This window comes from Biomphalaria glabrata, chromosome 8 (genome assembly GCF_947242115.1).
Source record: "Biomphalaria glabrata chromosome 8, xgBioGlab47.1, whole genome shotgun sequence".
Lineage (NCBI taxonomy): Eukaryota > Metazoa > Mollusca > Gastropoda > Planorbidae > Biomphalaria > Biomphalaria glabrata.
The window spans coordinates 45,800,024-45,825,411 of NC_074718.1; the positions used below are offsets into that span (position 1 = coordinate 45,800,024).

Sequence of the window (25,388 nt, forward strand, 5' to 3'; positions counted from 1 at the left end):
AACGTGTGGTTGTTTTTTTTTCATTCTTTAGACATTCTAGTCATAAACAACATTGGACAAAGAAATCTACAGCTGCAATTGATTAATAGGTTTCTATTCCTGGCATTCTATTGGAATTAAACAATGCTTTTAGTGGTGCAGAATTTTGACAGAAAAGAAAGTTAAAAATTAAAACTTCAAACACATTTTTTGAAGGGAACATTTACATACATTTTAGGAAAATTTTATTACAAGAAAATCAATCATCTTAAATTTTTTTGATGTTTGTTTCTTAGAGATTCCTTCATTTTTAATGGGTGCTTGAAAAGCTCAACTTAAATTATGATAAATCTAAAAAATTATAATCTCCATTGAGGAATCAAGAGCTTTATTGCAATCAGCATAGCTTAATATTTAAATAGTTAAAGATAGAACATTAGTATTGTCTTTTATCAGCAAGAAGATTTTGCTTTAATATATTTTACATATTGCTTTTTAAATGTTTATTTTTGTTCTAATCATGTGGCATAATAATCATTCAAGACATCAGATTTATTTTTAGTTGTGGATATTGATTATCAGCTCATTGAAATTAGTGGTGTTTTTTTTTTGTATTTATATTTTTGCATTGGCTAGTCATTTCTCTTAATGTTATTGTTGTTCTAAAACCATGTTTTATGAAAAAGAATTGTTTTTTGTTAAATATACAAATGTTTAAATAAAATATAACCTCAGTAACTATTTGTTCAATTTATCATAAGTAGATAGATTTGCATGTATGTTAAAGGGGTTGGCAGTGAGAATCTGGTATTAAAAACATTTTGTATCCAATTATTATTACTGAAAGATAAGCCTTGTCCTTGGTCATATAACAGTGTGCTAAATTATGTTCATGAGTTATTCATGGCACTAGGCTTGGATTTGAGGATCCAAATAAGTGGAAGCTAGAAGAAATGGTTTAATAATAAGCCGTAGAGTTCAAAAGAAAATCTGCTGCCAAGGACAAACGCAGGCGCCGAAAAGAAAATCTAAATCGACCACCTGCAGACAATGGTTATGCTTGCCCTGGATGTGGTAAAATATGCAGGTCACAGCTGGGGCTGCGCAGCCATGGGAAATACTGCATTCCTCACTAATCTTCGGACTCTAAGACAAGCCTTATTATTAGAGTTCAACTAAAGCATGAAGGAATGTGTCTTGTAGTGTCATGTTGTATTATGTATATTTCCTGTGGTATCTTTGTGTGATAAGTCAATCAAATAATTATTACTGATACTGAAAAAAAACACACACACACATTAAATAAGTATTATTTAATAAGTGTGTAAAAAAAAACTAATATATTTCTTGTAGGTCTTCCATAAAACAAAGACTAATAATTAAAGAGGACTATTATAAATATAAAATATTGTGGCATATCCTGTCAATGACATTTGAAGGGGCTATGTGGTTCAATCTTTTTTAAAACCTTTATCTTTGTGTTGCACTTATTAAAATGTAATATTATATAGAAACAAACTAAAAATTGTGAAAAATCAACAAAAAAATTGTTTATTTAGAAACCATTGTATTCAAAGAATATTGAAAACCATTTAGTTAAAATTGACAAACCAAGCATCCTCAAACAAAGCAACATATGCATACACACAGCTTTTTTCTTGTATACCAAAAATGCTTTTAAGCAATAGATCTATAAAGTGTGCCTGGTTATGCTGAACACATTATCCTATAAAAGTAGCTATCTTCAATTAGATTTGTACCTTCAAGTAAATGTGATAATAGACCATAAGTTACATTTGTTCATTGTCTATAAAACAAAATGGGATAGCTGACAACATAGTGACATCACTCAATGACCTACTAAATATAATAAATTTATAGATTCCGGTGATAAAAAAAAAGTCACAAATGCAATTTATCCTTTCTTGTCACAAAATTTTGGCATTGTCCATCTGTGTATTAATTTGTGCTACTGTGCGAAAAAACTCCTGAAAAATAAAAACATACAAAAAATATTTCAAACTTAAAATAACATTGACAAATCATAATTTACCATACTCATTGTAAATTTTTACAGACATTTAAAAAAAATCACTCCAAAACTATCTCATGTAGCATTTCATTGAAAATATTTCATGTCAAGGTTGTCTTAATTTGAGCATGGTTTCTGGATATTGGAAGATCGGTTAGTAAGCTGTGGTTCTTCTATCTCTGCCTGTGGAGCCAGGAGCAGGGACAAGAAAGTAAATACTACTGGCCAACACTCCAAGACCAAAAGTCTAAAAATCTAACAATGGAATGCAGAGGGCATCCAAAAGAAAAAAGAAGCTCTAAAAATATTTCTTCATGAGAAAGAAATTGATGTAGCTTGCATCCAAGAAACTCATTTGAACAGTAATCTTCGTTTCTCCATTAGAGGCTACACCTGCATCAGACAAGATAGAGAAATCAGATCCAAAGGAGGAATCCTAACCCTCATTAAAAATGACATCCCTACCACAGATACAACAAGGATGGCTGCCTGGTCGTGCAGTTTGCGCGCTGGACTGTCGTTCAGATTTATCGATGGTCCTGGGTTCAAATCCTGCCCGCGCCCATCCCCCGTCGTCCTGCGGGAGGTTTGGACTAGGAAGTAATTATCTTCAACTCTGAAGGAACATCTGAAACATGTAAAACATCTTACAAACAAACAACTATGCCCAACTCCTCAGAATCAGAAATAATGGGAATTAAGCTAATTCTCCCAAATGGAAATATTAATCTATTTAACTGCTACTTCCCACAGGACAAGGAAATAGAGATTGACCACATACAAATACCTGACCAAGAAGACTGTCTATTCTTAGGAGATATGAATAGTCACTCTCAGAGCTGGGGATACCCAGACCTTAATGCCAGGGGAGAAGAAATTGAAGAATGGCAAGCAGAGAACAGACTTATCTTGCTTAATAAACCTGAGGATAAACCAACCTTTTTCTCAAGAGCCTGGCTAACATCAACCACTCCAGATCTAGCCTTTGCAACTGACAACTTATCCAAAAAATGCACCAGAGAAGTTGCAGACCAGCTAGCCACCAGTGACCACAGACCCATATTGATCAGTATCGATACCTCCTTCAAAATATCAGAAAACTCCACCATCCCCAAATGGAACTATAAAAAAGCAAACTGGCACTTATTCTCAAAGCTCACAGACCTATACACAACTTCAATAAACTGCAAATCAAATCCGGTTAATAAGTCATTCTCAAGCTTTCTCCAAAGCAATCCTCCTAGCAGGTAAGGAATCAATTCCTAGAGGAGCAAGAAAAGATTATATCCCCAACTGGTCTGATCACCTTCAACAACTCCACAATGCCACTATTGAAGCCAGAAACACAGTAGAAAATAACCCTTGTATAGAAAATGACATAAATCTAAAAGCAGCTAACGCAATTTTCAGGAAAAATTACCTTTCTGCCATGAGGAAAAGTTGGCATGAAAAAACAGAACAACTAAACGTAGATAGAGATGGCCACAAATCTGGCGTATAGCCAAATGTCTCAACCAGGAAGAAAACAGAACAACTCCTATAGTAATAGAAAAGGACAACAAACCCCTGAAAGGCCAAGAAGCAGCAAATGAATTCATTAAGTTTTTCCAAAGTGTAGGACAAATACAAATTATTGAAAGTAGAAATAAAGATGTAAACTCAGAAATACAAGATAAAATTAAAGAAAACAATCCAGCTTACTCCTTGGGAATGACCACTAATCTTAAAATGAAGGAACTAGATGAATCCCTAAAAGTCCTCAAACCAAAACAAGCCCCGGGCCCAGACAAAATATCTAATGACATGCTTCTTAACTTGGGTCCTCAAGCCAAAAGAAAACTGCTACAAATATTCAATGCAAGCTGGAAACCTGGAAGAATTCCAAACATCTGGAAAAAAGCCATTATGATCCCTATACTAAAGCACGGCAAACCAAGAAATAAACTGGATAGCTACCGTCCCATCAGCCTCACTAGCTGTACTTGCAAACTGATGGAAAGAGTGATAAATAGAAGGCTGACATGGATCCTTGAGTCAAATAACCTACTCACTGAAGCCCAGGCTGGCTTTAGAAAAGGCAGATCAATAGAAGATCAAATCGCCTTCATCACACAAGAAATAGAAGACGGCTTTCAAGAAAAGAAACCAACAACAATTGTGTGGGTTAACTTAGAAAAAGCATTTGACAAAGTCTGGGAACAAGGTCTCTTGCTCAAGCTAATCCAGCATCACATATCCCACAGAATGTACAACTGGATAAAGGAATATCTAAATAATAGGAAAGCCTTAGTTTGCATGCAAGGACAAAGAAGCCTCACAGTGGGTATAAAAAATGGCGTTCCCCAAGGAGGAGTCCTACCCCCAACACTTTTCCTAATATTCATAAACGATCTAAATCAAAACCTACCAAGAAAAGTTAAAATCAGCATGTATGCAGATGACCTTGCCTTAATTAGCACAGAAGAATATGTAGGAACATTGAAATTTCGATTACAAGATGCTCTCGATATACTCAATAATTGGTCCAAAGACTGGGGCATGTCCATCAACACAAAAAAGACCACATATACCATATTCTCACTGTCAACAAAACAACAAACAATAAAATTAACATTAGATAAGGAAGCTTTATAAAAAAATGAGAGTCCTACATATCTTGGAGTCACCTATGACCCAAGACTAACCTGGAAAAACCAAATAGATAAAACACAGAGTAAAGGCATCCAGAGACTATCCCTCTTGAAAAAATTAGCTGGCACAGATTGGGGAGCTAATCATAACATCCTGAAAAAGACCTATACCAGTTATGTAAGACCTGTACTAGAATATGGTGCCACAGCATGGGGCTCAGCAGCCAAAACCAACCTAAGAAAAATAGACAAGGTTCAAAATACTGGTCTAAGGATAATGACAGGAGCAATCAAAACAACACCCATAAGAGCTATGGAGGAAACCGCTGCCCTGATCTCTCTGGATGAAAGAAGAGGAATAACAATCCTTTCCCAATTCACTAAATTGGAAACCTTGGAGAGGCACCCACTCAGAATAAAAATCCACAAAACTGGCACAAAAAACTGTCTCAAAAGGACCAATTTCATACAGGAATCTCTAAACCTAAAAAAGAAACACCAACTTGAAAAAATTACTCTGGAATCCTTGATACACTATAATGAATCTCCACCCTGGGACGAAAGCCCTCTTCCTACTATAAGGGACCATATTGAAAACATAAAAAGAAAATCTGATTACAGACTAACAGAGCTCAAGGAAATAGTGAACTGTTTTCTACATACCAATTACCCTAGCAATCAGTGGATCAGAGTTTACACGGATGGCTCATCCCATAAAGCCACCACAAATACAAATGGAGGAGCTGGAATCCTTATCGAATGGCCAGATGGAGAAAAACTAGAAAAATCCATTGCAACTGGAGAGCTCTCTGACAGTCACAGAGCAGAAAGGGAAGCATTAGCACTAGCTGCTACCATGCTAGCAAATCATCCAAGTTCCCCTCATAGTCAGATTGTCTTTCTAACCGATGCGAAAACAACCCTCCAAAGCTTGCAAAACTCTGATTCCTCTTATATTAAAAACCTCAGAACAGCACTTACAAAGCTCAACAACAACAGCAAAAAAACTGTTATTCAATGGATACCAGCTCATATACAACTAGAAGGAAATGAGAAGGGTGACACACTTGCCAAGAGTGGGAGAACTAACTCACAAATAAACTCTGCACTCTATCCAGAATAAATGAAGAAATTAATTGTAGATAAAATAAATGAGAAATGGATGAGCTCCCATTCAAATCACAAGAAAGATGACGCTTACTATAAGCTATCCCGACAAGACCAACATCTAATCTTTCGACTCAGGACCGGACACAACAGAATGCGACAACACATGTACCGAAAGCTCAAAATTGGAACCAGTGAAATCTGCCCATGTGGAGTATCACCAGAAAATGCTGACCACGTCCTCCAAAACTGCTCTCTTTACCAAGAGGCCCGTATAAGACATTGGTCCCAAATCACCCCAATAGAAAGAAAACTATATGGAGAGCTCCATGATTTGGAAACCACTGCGCAGTTCATCTCATGTATTGGTCTAGTCATATGAACACTCCAACATAACAATGAGAATGATGAAGAAGAAGAAGAAGAAGTAAGCTGTGGTGGAAGATTGGTGGAGTGCTAAATCTAGTTTGAAAATCTTTCCAAAATGGAAGTAATTTTTTTGTTGTTCAGAGGTCTTGTTCTGGACTTGGTGCAGGGAATAGAATAAAAACCTTTGAATAAAGTGAGTGTTTTGTTCTTATAAGTTTAGGACGTTCCTTCAGAAAAAAAAAATTATTATGTCCTCTTCCAAACCTCCAGCAGAACAGTAGGGGATAATGGTGCATGAGCTTTAAACTCTGGACAATTGAGACCACTGACACATTAAGGTTTCACATACTGGGCACACTTCATCCTAATGTTTCACACAGCATACCAGGTAACAGCACAAACTGACCTTAAATTTAGATGTGGTCATTTCTATAGGAAGATGATTTTTATTTCCAGCTTTGTCAGTAGTCACTATCATCATTGTGATCATTGGTTGGTTCAAATTTTTGACGTCATTACTGCTGACAGCCATGCTGACTTTCCATTTGATGTTGACATCTGTCATCTAATGAAAATAAAAAAAAATATAATACTAAAACTTCTATTAAAATTTAAATCTTATTTAAATATTTCATTCAATCATGAATTTAATATAAACATTTAACTAAAGATTTGAAAATTCATTAGCAAAGTAGAAAACATCAAGGGTTGGCACAGATAGAAATTCTTAAACTTCAAACAATAGAGAAGCACAATATTTTACATTTGGATTTTAAAATTTCCTTATGTTTAAATTAATTCTCATAAACAAACAGACTGCTGTTTAAAACTATCTGGCCTCCAAAGCAATCTCTCTACAGAACAATATCCAAATCTTTAACACACACATTAAGTTCTTCTATATGGTTCTGAGACATGGAGAGTCATGTAAAGAAATATGGAAAAATTTCAGACATTTGCTAACAAAGGCTTTTAAGACTCCTCAAATGCTTCCATGAAAGGTGTCTTCGCTTTATAATGGGCAATTGTCAGCTGACATTTGCTATCAATGGCTTCTAAGACTCCTCCAATGCTTCCATGAAAGGCGCCTTCACTCCATAATGGGCATATGTAGGTAAGACTACATTAGAAATAACTATGTTTTGCTTGAGACAGGTATGGAAGCACAAATTACCATTCAACACCTGCGCTGAATTGGACACTTATCTGGCATTGGGGATGACCAAATGTCAAAGGTATCTTAAATGGCAAGATTAAAGAGGACATTGTGACAGAGGTGCCCCCCTTCCCCCAATAAGCAATATATTAAGATCAACACAGGTGCCATTTTGCCCTCATTTGTATACAGGAAAGTAGCTGGCAGCAAACGGCCTTTGAAAGAGACAGTTTGAGAGTTCTCACAAAAGCTGCGGAATACACATTTGAGACCCAAAGAAAAACCTTTATTGAAGACAGGTGCAGAAGACAAAAAGAACTAAAATAAATTGCCTGCTCATGTGGAACATTCAAGACACAAGATCTTCAGGTCTTAAGATATTCATACTGTGTTAGGAAAAAGAAAGGCAAACAATAAGAAGGCATCATCAATGAATATGATTGATAAAACTGAAAGTATCACGAAAGGAGAGAATAGAAGGAACTCATGGGCAGATAACCTTAAGTGTCAGCATGAGTAAAAAAAAACAAACGAATATTCACATTTGACTAGAGTAACACCTTTAGTAAAATCACTCAATTCAAAAAGCTTTCAGGATAGAAGACTCAAAAGTAAAGTAGCAATTATACATAAAACAATGAACCATAATCTTCAAATACAAAATTTAATAAAATACTCAGAAAGACACAGAGATAGAGGCACATTCCTCATTCCATATGCTAGGACAAATGTGTATAAATACTCCTTCCCTAGTGCTATAAGAGCATGGAAAGGGTTGCCTGAGCTAGCCAGGAAAACAAGTGACTTGGCAGAATCCAGGTCATTGGTTGATATGCATGACACATAGGACGTAATCATCTTCTTTTTTGAAGTAATGTCTGTGTCATATAAGATGACTAAATGTGAAGACTGAAGTGAGATGAAAAATTTGAAATAAATGATTCACTGTCAAGATGAATAATGCATAAAAACTAAGTAATGAAACATCATTGATATAACTGGTAATTGAAAATAGAAACTCATATCTAAAAATGTGCTAGTTCTTTTTATCATTTCAAGTCAGAAGATATCTGAGTAACTTGGCCTACTTGAATAACTTAATCAGATATAATTATCTCTGCTACAGACAACGTGATCATACCTCATTCTATTGAACTTGTTAAGCAACTGGGATTATTAAGGAACACACAGACTTAGTGGCTCTACTTTATTGGAAAACAAAGTTCAATCTCAAGGAAGTTACACGGAACAAGGTTTGACATTAACGTTTTTTTTATTCTTTTAATTAATTTTTATTTAACAATGTAGATCTCTTCAATAAATCAATTTGTCAACAAAAAAAAAACACAATAAACATGTCTCTCCAAATTTAATCTTTCATAGCTAGACATAACGTGTGATTTTATTAACTCTAACGTGATGATTGCATTTTTTGGTAAGTTAGATTTATGAATTGAATTAAACCTTAAATTAAGCTGGTCAAAATATATTAATGTACACTAGTTAATGACTCAAAACTGCTGCTGGATGTGAAAAAGGAATTCCCTGCATAATTACCTACAATTCCATTGGTAGTATGGGAGTATCTAGTAGTCAAACCTACCACAAGAAGATAGTAATAAAATTCTACAGATTACTATGGAAAAAATGGGCCTAAATAAGGGAGACTATCTATTGACTATTAGGTCTCCATGAAGCTTCTAACTAAATTAAATTGACAACTTAAGAAAAAGATGCATTGAAAATGACCTGTTTTGTCTAGACACCATTGTCTGTCTTTGTGATACCTGTAATTAATCTATCTTTAACTGCTAACCCTAACTGAATATTTAGTGTTTCAACCCTAACCTAATCTTCTTAGCTTGTCTTTAAAACTTTACCAGTTGCTCCTTTAAAAAAGAGAATTTCTACATTTTATTCATGTGTTAATCTAGTCATGAAAGATTTCAATTGTGCTAAGTCATTACATTTCAAATTCAGACAACTCCTTTGATTGTTTCCTAAAATGGCATATATGTTACTGGCGAAGATTCAAATCCAGCCGTTCTAGATTTATATGTTTTCGGGTAAAGTAGGAAATAACTTCAGCTTTTCCTAGTTGACTTAGAATGACTAGATCTACTTCAGCCAATGCAGAAAATTTCTTATTTTTATCTATAAAAATATTTAAAATAAAAATAATTGAAATTAAAAAACAAAATTAATAGGCTAAATAAAAATTAAAAATACATTTGAATGTCTCTATACTAAGTTCCATTATCAGATTATGACATAATTCCTTGAAGCAATGAATTATATTAGCATAAAAAGTGTCATAATAAAAAGTGTTTATAACACACACAAAAAACAAATAAAATAGAAAAACTTTTTTTTAAAGTTTCTATTGAGTGAAATTGCATCAATTACTTTCTATCAATCTTGTAATTGGAGACACAGTGGTTGAGTGGTAAAGCGCTTGGCTTCTGAACTGGAAGGTCCCAAATTCGAATCATGGTAAAGATCAGGATTTTTAATTTTGGGATCTTTAGGACGGCTCTGAGTCCACCTTTAATGGGTACCTGACATGATGAAAGCCTGAGGCATTAGCCAATAGAAGGTTTTATAATCTGAAAAAGTCTAGTTTAAAAGTTTTTAGCCAACAGTCTTAGAATTCTCTACACAAGGCTTATTTCCCCTTAGCTCAGTACATTTCAATATAAATTAAAATTAATGAATTGCAACTAATTTATTTTTTTATTGATTCATGTATAGTCCTTGATGAAGAATAATTTTGCAAAGTTAACTTATCCAATAATGGGAAGTGGGAGAAAACTTGTACAAGATTCAACCCAGACAGAGTGAGTTAAGCTTTTTTTTTTTTTAAATTATCTTCTTCAACATATATTCTTTTTGTAGGCTTTTCTTACTTTACTTCTTGGGAACTATTTCTTGTGGATAGAAAAAAAACTTAAGTTAACCTAACACTTTCAAATCTTTAAAAGGACAAAGCCTTACAAAGAAGGCAAAAAAAAAAAATAACATGATAATGTTAAATTTACAAATTAGGCTTGAAATATATTTGATCATGTAAAATGCAAACAAAGATTACATACAAGGTGGAAATCTACAGCCAACATTATCCTCAATAGTCCTCAGTGAAAAAAAAATTAAACTCACTGTAGAATCTATTTCTTTTCTTTATCAGGTTGGATTAGATCAACCTGACAGCAAGAATTCAATCAGATAAAATAAAAGGGAAAAGCCTGCATATGTACACACTTAGCCTTAATTTTAAAAAATCCACAGTTTCAAGAACAGGACTAAATGCACACTCTCTAGATAACTGGCCAATAGAAATATATATTTCTAGAAAGACTCAATTTTATGATTTAATGTTGAACTCTTTAAGGTATTCTATAGAATGCTTAGGTCTAGGCTATAACCTAGGTTAGGCCAATAATAGAATATGCATCCTCTGTTTGGGACCCCTCAACTCAAGAAAAAATTAAGAAACTGGAACAGACACAAAATGGAGCAGTGAGATTCATAACAAACGAATATTCACATTTGACTAGAGTAACACCTTTAGTAAAATCACTAAATTTAGAAAGCCTTCAGGACAGAAGACTTAAAAGTAAAGTAGCAATTATACATAAACAATGAACCATAATCTTCAAATACAAAAACAAAATTTAATTAAATACTCTGAAAGAACACAAAGATAAAGGCACATTCCTCGTCCCATATGCTAGGACAAATTTGTACAAATACTCCTTCTTCCCTAGTGCTATTAGAGCATGGAATGGGTTGCCTGTGTTAGCCAGGAAAACCAGTGACTTGGCAGAATTTAAGTCATTGGTTAATATGCATGACTAAATGCATGATGCGTAGGACGTAATCATCTTCTTTTTTGAAGTAACGTCTGTATTACATAAGATAAGATAGACTATAGAATGCTGGGTTTCATGCATTGGCAGTAATGTATGGATCTAGATAATATATCTAGAGAATAGATCTAGAATTCTAGCCAGATTTGTTCATGTCAATTGTGGTATGCGTGGTCGAGAGGCCAAGTGCGCTTGAACTTGGCTTGGCTACCTAGAAGGGGGCTCAAGGTTCGACACCCGACTCTGGCAGAGTTGTGTTTACTGAGTGCATAAAAGCAGCACAGAAAACCAACTCCTAGATACCCCCTCCCCCCCACTGGCCCACAAATGAGATTGGACCAAAAGCGCTCTGAGCATGCTATAAGCATGAAAGTAGCGCTATATAAAAGCTATAATAATAATAATGTCATATTATTAGTTGTTATTGCTTGGAAGCCAGTAAGCCCCCACATTATTACATTTATTCTTCAAACAAACCAAATCAAAGTCACTACCATTCAAGTATATGCCCCAACTGAGGATTCAGAAGATACCATCAATAACACCTTTTATAATCATCTTCAAACCACACTTGATGAAATACCCAGTCATGACCTTAATTCTACTGATGGGGTCTTAAGGGCCAAAATCAATCGCAGCTGAACTGGGTTTGAATGCGTAGTGGGACTATATAGCTCTGCTGAAAACATCAGTGACAATGATGAGCATTTGGTTTCTCTCTGCGCATCCAAAAGCATGTCAATTAAAAACACAAGATCCTTCTACGAGATTGATTACAATTGCATCTCCAAGCAATGGAGGTCATCTCTATTATACATGCACAGAGGAGTGAATATTAGCTCATACCACTACCTTGTCAGTGGCAAAATTAAACTCCAGCTGAAATGCCAAACAAAATGAATCACACCGCTCTGACCATTTAAATAGGACAAGTTCAAAGACCAAAATTGCAGAACAGTTCCAACTGGAACTGAAGAAACACTTCAAGGCTTTGCAGATATATTGACCTATGAAGAAGAGTGGGTCAACCTCAGAGAGGTTCAGAAAAAGTCATCTGAAGGAGGCAAGGTTAATACAAAAAAACAGTGGATACAAGACAGAACATGGAAACTGATTGATGGGAGATGAAAAGAAAAGATGCCAAACGTAGACAAGAAAAATGCAACACAGGATCACTCGCAGCCTATAAGAAAGCATATCTGAAAGTAAAGAGAAGTTTTGGCAAAATAAATGGGACTGGATTGAACACAAGGATCAAGAGAAACAAGCAGCTGCATGCAGAAATGGCACAAAAGTTTTCCATTATATCATCCAAGATTGCACTGAATCAAAGACTGGACAAGGACCACCAATAAAAGACAAGCAAGGCAAAACTTTGATAACAAAAAAATAACAAGATATGCAAGATGTGTAAAGCACTTTAAAGAGACCTTCAACCAACTGAATTATGCATACCAAGAGTAGCGATGACATGGACAGACACCAATATAAGGAAAGCGCAAACAGGGATGTACTCATATAACTTGGTGCCACACTATCATGGAGGACCTTAGAGCACTGGACACCAGGTGGGAAGAGGCTGCAGTCATTGCCAGTGACAGAATACAAATCTTTATGGGGGCAGCTTGCCGCCCAATGCACTGAACAGCCTTGGGAGGATCCAAGTCTAAGTAAATCATGTCTGTATGCACTGATTTTTTTAATGCTTTTTTTAAAAATCAGGTTATGTTTTAGATTTGTGCAAACAAGAATAGATCTAGACATACATATAGATCTATCTATTAATGGAGTATGCCTTGTATAGATCTAATCTATTTATAGATGAGTATGATTACTAGATTAGTTACTTGATTAGTATCTTATCTTATCTTATTTAATACAGATGTTTCTTCAAAAAAGAAGATGATTACGTCCTACGTGTCATGCATCTAGTCATGCATGTTAAGCACTGACTTAAATTCTGCCAAATCACTGGATTTCCTGGCTGGCTAAGGCAGCCCATTCCATGCTCTTAATACTTAAATTTAAATAGCACTAGGGAAGAAGGAGCATTTGTTTAAATTTGTCCTAGTAACTAGTAAGGAGTCCTAGCATATATAGAAAATTAAATATTTTGAAATATTGTTAGACTATTCACTCATCACTGTACCAGTACTGTTAAGTCTAAGTCTATAGATTTATCATCTATCTAGAATATAGATCTAGATTCTAAATTATAATATATTATATGTAATATTTATCTTATCTTATCTTATATAATACAGACGTTACTTCAAAAAAGAAGATGATTACGTCCTACGCGTCATGCATTTAGTCATGCATATTAACCAATGACTTAAATTCTGCCAAGTCACTGGCATTATTTATATTAATATAAATTGAGATCTAGATAATTTTTAATTATAGATCTATTTCTAGTTACATAAAAACTACTATAGTAATCTAGATACTAATACTAATTTAATAACTCGATCTAAAAGACTAAAAGAGTCTAAGGCATAAGCTCAATCATAAGTTAAGTTAATAAGTATCATCAGCAACTACTACTAGTTAATCTAGATTCTAGATCTAGATCTAGTGACAATCTAGTCTAGAAGACTAGATCTAGACTAGATCTATCTAGATTTAGAGAGTTAACTAGATCTAGAGTCAAGAGTGTCTAGATCTAGTACAGTCTTAGAGTCTAGAGTCTACATCTAGATTAGATTCTAGATCTAGGGTCTGGAGCTAGATTCTAGCTACCGATTTAGGAAACCTGATAATACCTAGCTAGATCTAGATTTAGATTAAATTACCGCAATTACCGGTACAAGGTATCCATTAATTCACTTACTTCATTGTTCATCTTTTACAAATACTATAAACATAAAGTTTATTAGCATATCGCCATTTTTTATTTTAAAGCTCAGAACCTGTAAGACCTGTTTTATTTACAAAACAAATACAAATTAATGTTAACTTAGGCAATTTATGATAGAAAAAATAGCAGTTTATAGTTTAAATAATATAAAAATAAAGTAATTAGGAAAACGTTTTCTTTTACTTTCGATGTAAAAAAATATATTTTAAGAAATATATAGATCTAGATTTATCTAGAGAAATCAATCCCTTAACTGGCTAAGGCTTTAACTAATAATAATAAGGCTTGTCTTCGAAATCCGACCATAGCTAATGCCCACCCACACAGGCGTTCATGAGATGATCCATAGTCGCCTTGTGACTGAAGGAGGCATTATATTTCTCGTAGCTACGTACTAACATAGTCTTAGCTGTGACCTACATATTTTGCAACATCCAGAGCAGGCAGGTTGTAACTATGTAATATTTAAAAAAAAAACACATTGAAGTTGTTTTAAAACAAAAAATTTTAGTTATTACGAAGATTTATTATCTTACAATACAGAGTCTCAGAATACAGAGTGAGAAGAGGTTTTAGATTTTCTACGACTTATCTTATCTTCTTATGTTATAAAATACTATTTACAAACAGGCCTTACTTCAAAAAAAAAAAAGTAGATGAATACATCGCAAGTCTATTTTCACGAAAATGTAATCTCAGTGGTGCGTATTTTTATTTTTGCTTGGGCACATGACGATATTGTTCATTGTTTACGATGTTCCGTTGTACTTTCAAGTAACTCCGAGTTGGCAAAACTGTTTTCTTGCTATAGCGGTTCACTGTGCATTCGCTGAGTATTTCCCACTAGATCTAGATTTATATATCTAGATCTCTAATCTAGCCTTTTTGCGAATAAACTAAACAAAGGGAGACCAATCTGCTTTATTTGTTATTTTGTCAACAACATGAACATGTCGTCCTGTTCAGGTATTCTAAGTCTAACTAGGAGTAGATCTACTAAGAATCCTACTAATCGTAGACTCTAGTTAGTAAGATCATGATTATTAGTATTACTATTATGATAGTAAGACTACTAGTTTCTAGATCTAATAGTGTAGAATGGATGTGGCAAATATGATTATATCTAGGTCGTAGCTGGGGCTGCGTAGCGACGGGAAATACTGAAATACTCGTAACTCGAAGACAAGTCACAAACCTAACTTATAGTTAATAAGTTATTGCTGATTATTGGTAATATTGGTGTAGACCTAGTCTGTAGACTGTAACTGTAGAGAAATACAGACGTAACTTCAAACAAAAAAAGATGATTACGCACACGCGTGTTGACTGTTCCTAGATCTAGAATAATCTAGGTCTAATCTATTTAAAATCTTGAATCTATCTATTACTAGCTAACTATTAACTAATAATAGTCTAATATTAATAGTATTAATCTTTTTATATATTAATCCATTTCTAGGTCAATCTTTGAATCTTGTGACTAACAATGTGACTAAAGTTAGAGTGTCACTAGAGTCTAGTATTCTTGTCATGCATCAGTTGTCATTGCTAATGTTTACAATATTTACATGTTGATTGATGATAATCAAATAGTGTATTAAGTAAAAAAAAAAAAAAAAAAAGTAAAGTTCCCCTTTCAGACCTTGTGGTCTATAGGGCAGATGATGTAAAGGTCATCTGTTTCTGTGGCCTACGGTTAACGAGGGTGTCATGTGGCCAGCACAACGACCAACCGCCTTTACTTTTCCCTAACTAATGTCAGGTACCCATTAGAGCTGGGTGGACTCAGAGGCGCCCGAAGATCCCGAAATTAAAAATCCCAGTCTTCACCAGGATTCGAACCCCGGTCCCCGGTTCGGAAGTCAAGCGCTTTACCGCTCAGCCACCGCTGAGTAATTCTTCTAAATTCTAGATAGATGATGGATCTAGTATCATCTAGAATCTACTATCAATATTGTTTCAGTAAACTTAACTAGAGCTAGAAGATCTTGAGATCTAGATCTGTAATAAATATAAAGGAAATTATTATTTTTGTTTCTTTTAAGGTAAAAATGAAGTGGCTCCTTGCTTTAGTATACCTAATACTATTTGTGCAATATGGCATTGGATGGACATCACAATGCAGTGACCCTCACCCACTTTGGCCTCAAATACATAGGTTGGTAATGTTTCACTTACTGCTACTGATGTAGAATATTATTAGTATGATAAAAACTTTTTCTTTGAAGTTTTCAACCATAAAATTGACTCTTTCATTTAAATTCTTTACCATCTCTGTGCTACTTCCCATTTCTGACCATTTGAAATTGTGTCTAATAAACTAATCTATATTTATTGGTGACTAAAACTGCTGACAGGCTGGAATGTTGTTATACTGATTGCTATATTGGCTATATTACTGTAATTTAGTTTAGTCTACATATTTGAGATTTACAGAGAAACAAATCTATGACAGATAGCTTTAAATAGCTAGCTATTTTGCTGGGCAGGGCACGTATCCCGAATGGGGGACGAACTTATGCCAAAGGCAGTCTTTTTTGGTTAGCTAAAAGGTGGTTGACGTAACAGAGGCACCCCACGGAAACGCTTCAAAGACTACTTGCCTTGGCTGACATAGAAGAGAGCACCTGGTTGTATGCAGCCTAAGAATAAGACCGCTGGGGGACACATTTGAGACCAAAAGAAAATTCACTGCCGAGGACAGAAGCAGACATTGAAAAGAAAATCTAAATCAACCACCTGCTGACAATGGTTATGCTTGCCCTGGGTGTGGCAAAATATGTAGGTCACAGTTGGGGCTGCACAGCCACGGGAAATACTGCATTCCTCAGAATATAGGAAATGTTGATGAGCTATTTATTTTGAAAGGTTATGTAAATAATTTGTCTGTGCACCTTTAAGCACTTTAAAATCAAATATCTAAGCTCTTTCACTTGTAACACAAAGTAAATTTTTGATTATTTTGTTGGCAGCAGTCATCTTTCAACATAGTGTCTTTGACATTTAAAATTGTTTCCATGTATTTTGAAATCTTCTTTTTTTTCTATGTTTTTTCTTAAAGAATCTAATTATATTAAAAATTGATAACTAAACAAGGAGGAGATTACTGTTTTGAAAATTTATTGGGAAAATCCTCAATATAATGTTTTGTTAGTATTTTTTTGTTCTAGTAATTTAATTTCAGTAACATAAATGAATTTGACTCAATCTTCTAGTTTGGCTACATGAACACATAGCACTCTAAAATAATAATAATAATAATAATCTTTATTATCCGTAAGGAAATTTGTCTTACAATTTGTGCATTACACCAAACAAAAAACATTATAACTATAAGAAACCAAAGTGTACATTCACACCAGACTCACTCATAATTTACATGTGACAAAGTTTATACCAGATTGTTCTTATTTAATGATTTGATTGCCAGGGGAACAAAAGAGTGTTTGTGTCTGTTTGTCTTTGCTATCGGTGTCTTGTATCTCTTTTGTGATGGTAAAATCACAAAATCCTGACACAAAGGGTGATTCTTTATTTCGAGGATCTTGTTAGCTTTTTTATAGATGTTTGTCTCAAACAACTGCCCAAATGGGGTTTGTTTTTTGCCAATGATTTTGCCAGCAGCATTTAGGATTCTATGAAGTTTATTTTTATTTTTAATGCTCAGAATGCCATACCAGGCAGTGATATTGAAACTTAAAATATTGCAGATGTGAGCATGATAAAACATAGCCAAGGCCTTTTCGCTAACATTAAACGAGGACAGTTTTCTTAGTAATCGTAATCTTTGCTGCCCTTTTTTGCTGATATAATCAATATCTTTGCTTCACATGATTTTATTAGTTTGCACCACTGACACTTGGCTTCAAAAACATGGCATTGCAGCTTGACACTTCATTCATGCTATCTAGGTCATGTTATATCAGTATTCTTCACAGTCTCCTGGTATTTTCATTAATTTGATTACCTTATCTAGTAGTCTTTTTCAACCATTGCCATATATATGCTCATGGTGTCACAGGCTATTGCAGACATTCTGTTATAATTTATGACTTAAATAGTCTTCATTATCACTGTTAACATTTATTACACATACTCTTTGTGATTTCAACACAGACACACATTTTTGTAAACACATAATTTGTGTCAAATCTGGCCACACTGTAATTTATAGTTTTAACAAAAAATAATTTAATTGAACTTTTAAACATAGGCAAAGCTTTTATTGGTTAAACTTGATTTATCAACTTCTAGTTATTTTTCGCATGATTTTGAGAATTAACATTTTTCAGAGAGTATGAGAAGCGACCTATCAGTGATCCTTACTGTAAAGCAGGAATAATTCCGTTTTGCCCAACAGGACTGCCTTCCAATTCAATGCCTAAAGTTGGTGACAGTGACCTTCTGTATGTGTATGCGATGAAAGCACCAGTCTGGGAATTTAAATTTGGAGATCTGCTTAAGAAATTTGTAAGTACGTGTACATGAATGACAGTTTTTCTTCCCTGTTCCCAAACTGAAATATAAGAGACATTAAAAAAAAACAACTATATTTAGGTGTAACTCTGCCCAGCAATGGCACTTTTGATGTGCACCAGTGCGCTATTCAACATGAATTTACATTAGCCTTACCCGCAACAAGAAAGAAATAGAGACTGGAGTTCTGGAATTAGAGTAGGAAAGAGGCATCCTGTGTTCTGCTGACACCTGGTTTATGAATTGAAAGCTATGCTGGGAATTGTGTCGTTGTTTTGGAAAGAGTTTTGACAGAAAGGTCAAGTGAACCTAGAAACTTGACTCTGTGTGGGAAGGCTTAGTCATTGGCTGTTTTTTGTTTCCTTAATAATAATAATCTTTTCCATTTAATCCTCCTGAGTTGCCTCCCTTAAATTTACTATTTATGATCAACTGGTTTCCTGCTTGTTGACATAATGTGCATACTTAATTTAATCACAGGTTCAGCAATCTCTAGTGCTTACTCCACAAGTTTGTAGTTTTATTTCTGGGAAAATGTAATCATTTCTGATATGTCACTGGTTTTCAATCTTAAGTGTGAAATTCGGAGGGGGAAAACTATAATGACTGGATTTTGTCTTGGTAGATTGTACTTTACTTGTGTGGGGTTTTTTTTTGTTGCTTTTTGCTGCCATTTTCAGATCTTTTAACTACAAAAAATAGAAGATTTATTTTGTCCTTTAACTCATTTGTTTTGTTACTTATAATAGTAGACATTGTTTGTTTTGGGAAAAAGATTCTCCTTCCCCCAGCTCTGTTTTACTAGCGCCCTGTCCTTTTGTTATCCTCTATTGAAATGCATTTACTATATTTTAAAATCTTATTGTTTTCTTTTAAAACCAGAACATCATGCATGATGATGAAATCTTACAAGCAAACCTCTCCCACATCTTTCCCCTTCTCAAATTCACAAATAAGTTTTGTATTAAGCATTCTAGAGAAGTAAATGCTGTATACACAAGTCAATTGATAATTATGTTTGTTCATTATTTTGATAACTGGAATCTGATGCATAATGAGTGATATCATTTTTTTGTTTCTGGTTCTCAGAACATAATGCATGATGCCATTGGGTTTCATCATGTACCGACAGGTCTCAATATGACAATGGAGTGGTATGAACTTTTTCAACTTTTTAACTGCACGTTTCCTCATGAGAGAAAAGTCGAGCAAGACCTTATGTGGTGTAATCAAGGTGCTGCATGCATCTACATGGGGATTGATGAAAAGCATTGGAAGGAGAATGGAACCTTAGTTAAAGTTGGAGAAATAAATGGTAAAGTTTTTTCCTCTGAACACTTTTGCTGAAATATAAATATATCTTTCCTTTTTTTTAATTCTATGATATGATTTGTTTAAAAAGTAGTTTTAAAATTAACTCTATCATATTGAAGATTCCTTTACTAAGTATCATAGTGAAGATTCCTTTACTAAGTATCATGGTGACGATTCATTTACTAAGTATCATAGTGAAGATTCCTTTACTAAGTATCATAGTGAAGATTCATTTACTAATTATCATAGTGAAGATTCATTTACTAAGTATCATAGTGAAGATTCATTTATCATGTTTGATACCTCATTGATCTTTCAAATAACAAACCAAACACTCTAAGAAAACATGATTAATTAGTCCTGCCAGACAGGATGTAAGCTGTGCTCAGCTCCTTCATGTCGCTATGGTTAGCCAATAAACAGTTGCTCAAAAAACATGACCAATGAAGCTTAACTTTCACCCACTTCTTCTAACTCTCCACGTCATATTTTTGAACTCCTTAAGCATTAAAAAAAATTTAAACACTGGTATTTAGGACAACATAAAGCAACTAGAATAAACAAACAAAAAAAGCGACGAGGCTTATCAGAAGTTAACGAGAAAAACATCGTTGGCAAAACCTATACATTGAGAGCTACTCCAAGTTTACAAAGTTAATAACCAATAAATTGTTTTAAAATAAATTTTAAATAATTGAACAATAACTAAATTGTACTTTACAAAAACACATAACCTTATTAAATTCCCTTAAAAAAAACACAACAATAACTGAAATCCATTTCTTGTTCCAATCACAAGAACAATCTCATGTAAGAAGTTTTTTTTCCAAGTGCTATTTGAGCTAAAATAAATTTCTAATATCAGATTCGGCCAGGAAACCGATGAATTGAGTGAATATAAATATTTAATCAACTCAAATGACTACATTAGATTAACACATGGATATGCCTAAGACTTAAAAATCAGCCAGGAAAACCAATGACTTAGAGGATTTTAATCTATAATTAACAGAAATGTCTAAAGTGGATTTTAATCTCTAAATAACAGAATTGAGTAGATAGTAGATGGATGCATGTATGACATTTTACTTTTAAAGGAGTGTAATTTATAAGATAGGAAGATAGTTTTCTTTTATGATTGGATGATTCTTGGTTTAAAAGATTTAATCTTTGTTTTCTTTTAGGAACTATATTTAATCAATTTGCAATGTGGACTGAACTAGATAACAACACCTTTCCATTTTATGAGACTTGGACTGTTAAGGAAAGCAGACGTAAGTCCTTTAACTCTTTATCTCCGTAATTATTTTTCCACGTTCATTTTTCGCATTTGTACATTCAACCCTTCAAACTTTTTTTGTAATCAGAAAACTTTACTTTTGGTATAGAATTAATTATAGGAGAATGCATGCCCTCTTTATATAACAGAAACTATACTTTCTAAAACCAAATATTAATTAAATTTAATGGGATCAAATCAACAATGATATCGTTGATTAAGAGGAAAGAATTAAATTTAATCGAAAGTGAGCCATGCATCTTTATTAGGTACATTTCTTTTTTGATCTTTTTAGTGCTATTTTCTTGTTTTTGTCCAATATTCAATCAAGATAAACCTGTTAAATGAATATGTCAAAAGTAATATATAAATGGGCTGCTTTGTAGTAAGTAAAAGTGTCAGTTGTTTAGCTTTACACTAAAACAAGGCATTACTTGGGTGTCATTTATCTAAACTATTTATGTATTCATTTTTTTTTTATGCAGAGGGTGTCACTTGGTTTGATCCATTTGATTGTGCTTCTTGGGTGCTACGGGCATTTAGTAAACTTCATGAATATGGAGCTACATTCAACACGTCTGTTCACTTAAATTATACAAAAGCAGTTCTGTACTCAGACCAGCCAATGTGTATTGGAAATGCCACAACAGTTTATCAAAATGTGACAATCATCAATAGTCTCAAAAAGTTTTATTCTTATTTTCAAGGAAGTCAAAATCTAGCTGAAGTTCTGTTGCACTTGTTGGAGTACTTACCTTATTTTTTAATGTATAATAATTTTTACTTGTATTATAATGATGAATATTGGCATTTACCTTTAAAATATCCATATATAGAGATTACTTATGATGAAGTACCTCTTCCAAGCTAGAGATATTATATTGTAACATAATTCATAAGACTCATGTCATCAATGAAAATTACACTGAAAATGTTTTATTATTTTTATAATAACCAAAACTGCTCCTTAAATTCCTTGTTTTCTGATGACATTTTGTGTATTTGGTTTGCTTATTTAGGTCTAATGTATTGAGTAGGCAATATCCTAAGGCAATGTCATAACCTTTATTTCTATTTTTAAATAGTTTTTGTGGATATTTTCAATTTTTAAAACAACAAATATGTTAGAAAATTTATACATTTTGAGGTATAAAGATACTTATTGATGCAATTAATTATTTAGTAGTTTTCATGGTTGCTATTAAAACTTCAATAGAAATTGTGAAAATATTTTCTCATAGTGTAAAGGTATATCACCATTAGAAATATTTAATTAGTACCCTTTCCTTGAGCGTCAGTGATTTCACTAATCTGAAAACACTATTTGGTGCTGAATGATTTGATGTAGATTGATTCTGTACAAGTATTTTCTATGTTTAATGATTTGATGTAGATTGATTCTGTACAAGTATTTTCTATGTTTATTTATTTGTTTTCCTCCAAGGAAAAAAAAAGATTTTGAAGGCCAAGTCATTTCATCTAGTCATTGCTGTTATTTCATTGATTTCCATGGCAACCCATTTCATAGCCTTGAATAACATTTTACTGGGGAAAGTTTTTATATAGACAAAGAAAAGTGTTTGTTTTTTTCTTCACTTACACCTGTATTTGTAAAGTAATGTTTTATCATTTTTAGCTAACTGGTCCTGAAACTCTTTGTTAGCTGTGATATCTATTTATAATAATCCTTATAGATATTTTTGGGATTGTTCTATACTATTTTTGTGGTAGATAGTCATACACAGGTGCTGAAGATTTGCAATATTGACCTTACTAACGTTTAAAAAAAAATTCTTAGTTGTTGTTGTTTTTTTATGTTCTGATTGTACTTTGGGTAAAACTTTCTTTTGTGTTTTATATTAATTTTTACTGGCATAATTGATACCAAAGTTTTTTAAATTATAATTTTGAGTTTCGGGCTTATCCAAAATAAAATTGCAAAGTTAAGTGTTTTAATAATAGACACTTCACTGTGTGTAGTGTTAGCAGTCAAGGTCCATTTTTATTGTTTTTAGACCTTGCTGTATACATAAATCATCCCTGAAAGACAAGGGTTTACGTCTGCATATTTCTCGAAGACAAGGGTTTAAGTCTACATATCCCTGGAAGATGGGTTTAAGTCTGCATATCCCATGTAGCAAGTACACCTGTAATAATAATAATAAGGCTTGTCTTCGAGTCCAGGGCAAGCATAACCATTGTCAGCAGGTGGTCGATTAAGATTTTCTTTTCGCCGTCTGTGTCTGTCCTCGGCAGCAGATTTTCTTTTGGTTTCAAGTGTGTATTCCGCAGCATTTGTTTTTTTTTCTAAAGGGTTATAATAATTTTTTGTGGATGTGGCAAAATATGTATGTCACAGCTGGGGTTGCGTAGCCACAGGAAATACTGCATTCCTCATTAATCTTCGGACTCGAAGACAAACCCTTTTTTAATTTTTTTTTCACTTTTTTAGCAGGGTGGAATCAAACGATTCAAATATTTTAAGCTCTATTCTAAGTGAATATATTCGATAAGAAGGAATCATTAACTTTTCCTTTATGAAATAAAAACCTTTCTAAAAAAACAAATGGTCAGCTAACTAGTAATAAAACATGAGATTTGATAGGCCTACAGAGGTATTGAAATAATTATTTTAGCACAAGTTTAGTTTATTTAGTTGTCAAAAAGGAAGTTTAGTTTAGTGTCCTTGACATTTAGTTTATCTTAAAAATCTCTTTTAAGTGTGACTTCTAAGAATGTGAACATATTGTTGTAACTGTATTGGCGGAGTGATAGAGTTAATTTTGTTTGTGACCGACACACTAACACAAGCAATGTAACATGCTGCATGGCAGTCAACTGTGCCCAGAGACAATGCTAGTACACGCGAATATGACTAGTGTTATAGTCATGTGATCGAAAGCCTTCGTTGACCGGAGACATTGTATAAGTACAGGTCAGCGAGGAGACCGGGACTGTCAGTCCACAGGTCAGTCCGGGTGGTGAGTCCTCGAGTGAAGCAGTACGAGTCTAGAATGAGATAGAGAGACAGTAGGGTTAGGTGCGACTGTACAGTGTAGTCAGTTTATTGTGTTGGCAATTGTGTCTATAATTTATTTATTTATTCATTAAAGTATCAGATTATTTTGAACTCTCATTGTCAAGTTCTTGAGTTAGTGTTGTGTTGAGCAGTGGTTACAGAAGTGCTGATTAGGAGAGAGAATCGTAACAATATAACAATCTTTGTAGCAGCAGCAACCAGCTTCTGTGATGGGCAGCTATAGAATCCTATCAAATAGAATAGGCCAGTAAAGCCATCGAATAAAAAAAATCTGGATAGTTCAAAATAAAATTTTACTTAGGAAACAATGGAAATCTGGCTTTCGTGTTGCCTGGTAGGCCTAGCTTTCCCTCTTAATGTTAGCATGTTTAAAGACATTCTTTCTGTATCATTTTATCATAAGGAGATTCGAAGAGTGCAGCATAACGACGAAATAAAATAAGTAAAGTCCCTCTTTCAGACCAAGCGGTCTCTAGGGCAGATAATGTAAAGGTCATCTGTTTCTGTGGCCCACGGCTTGCAAAGGTGTCATGCGGCCAACAAAACGACCAACCTGCCTTTATTTTTCCCCAACTAATGTCAGGTACCCATTAGAGCTGGGTGAACTCAGAGGCGCCCAAAGATCCCGAAATTAAAAATCTCAAGTCTTCACCGAGATTCGAACCCGGGACCTTCGGTTCGGAAGTCAAGCGCTTTACCGCTCAGCCACCGCGCCTCCCATGACGACGAAACTCGTGCTAAAATCGTAGTCACAGCAATGTTATGAAAAAAAAATCTCAAGTGATAAGTGATCTCTCGTTGCCATACAAAGTTTGATAATCTTAAATTCTGATTGATTGGTGGTCAATAACAAACTAAAGTGTTTATCAGGTGTTTTTTGTTTGTTTTATTTACAAAGCTTATATCAAATCACCGTCTGTCTGATAATACATAACATAGTCAATACATACATCAATTTTAAAATTAGTTACTGGTAATTAAATTATTTTGATATCAAAAAGGGAAATTTATCCTTCAGTATTCACATATATGGTTAAATATATAGGGTTTTATCTCATATAATACTTCAAAAAAAAAAAGAAGATGCCCCCCTTAGACAATAGGTTCAACATCTTATATATTACAGACGTTACTTTGAAAAAGAAGATATTATTATTATAGCTTTTATATAGCGCTTCCTTCGTGCTTTGAGCGCTTTGGTCCAATCTCATTTGTGTGTGTGTGGGGGGGGGGGGTATCTAGGAGTTGCTGCCTTTAGGCGCTCAGTAAACGCAACTCTG

At 33.9% G+C, this 25,388-nt stretch overlaps 2 protein-coding genes across 5 annotated transcripts; one reads left to right on the top strand and one right to left on the bottom strand.

Moving 5' to 3' along the window:
- Positions 1–1,504: 1,504 nt before the first annotated feature.
- LOC106051206 (COMM domain-containing protein 6-like) lies at positions 1,505–14,102 on the bottom strand. The gene is made up of 3 exons (XM_013206361.2): positions 13,973–14,102; positions 6,524–6,682; positions 1,505–1,967 (listed from the first exon to the last, which is right to left on the bottom strand). Exons 1-3 carry the CDS (start codon positions 13,982–13,984, stop codon positions 1,908–1,910), a joined length of 231 nt encoding a protein of 76 aa, XP_013061815.2. The 5' UTR covers positions 13,985–14,102; the 3' UTR covers positions 1,505–1,907.
- Positions 8,370–24,198, top strand: LOC106051205 (ceroid-lipofuscinosis neuronal protein 5-like). Of its 4 annotated transcripts, XM_056037377.1 has the most exons (7): positions 8,399–8,526; positions 10,025–10,110; positions 16,045–16,157; positions 18,292–18,469; positions 19,565–19,790; positions 20,974–21,063; positions 21,554–24,198. In XM_056037377.1, the coding sequence occupies exons 3-7, from the start codon at positions 16,051–16,053 to the stop codon at positions 21,937–21,939; spliced, it is 987 nt and encodes a 328-aa protein (XP_055893352.1). In that variant the 5' UTR covers positions 8,399–8,526; positions 10,025–10,110; positions 16,045–16,050; the 3' UTR covers positions 21,940–24,198. The 4 variants fall into 4 exon arrangements, with proteins under 4 accessions (XP_013061812.1, XP_055893352.1, XP_055893351.1 ...); XM_013206358.2 differs by lacking the exon at positions 10,025–10,110 and having other exon boundaries at positions 8,370–8,526; XM_056037376.1 differs by lacking the exons at positions 8,399–8,526; positions 10,025–10,110 and adding an exon at positions 14,844–14,965.
- Positions 24,199–25,388: the final 1,190 nt, after the last annotated feature.

What these genes read in the sequence shown, in the direction of transcription:
- LOC106051206 (XM_013206361.2), bottom strand. An exon ending in TGACCACATCTAAATTTAAG is followed by an intron (nt 1,968 to 6,523) that starts GTCAGTTTGTGC and finishes TTTATTTTTCAG; the next exon opens with GAGTTTTTTCGCACAGTAGC.
- LOC106051205 (XM_013206358.2), top strand. Translation starts at nt 16,051, where the DNA reads ATGAAGTGGCTCCTTGCTTTAGTATACCTAATACTATTTGTGCAATAT. An exon ending in CTTTGGCCTCAAATACATAG is followed by an intron (nt 16,158 to 18,291) that starts GTTGGTAATGTT and finishes AACATTTTTCAG; the next exon opens with AGAGTATGAGAAGCGACCTA. An exon ending in GACTGTTAAGGAAAGCAGAC is followed by an intron (nt 21,064 to 21,553) that starts GTAAGTCCTTTA and finishes TTTTTTATGCAG; the next exon opens with AGGGTGTCACTTGGTTTGAT.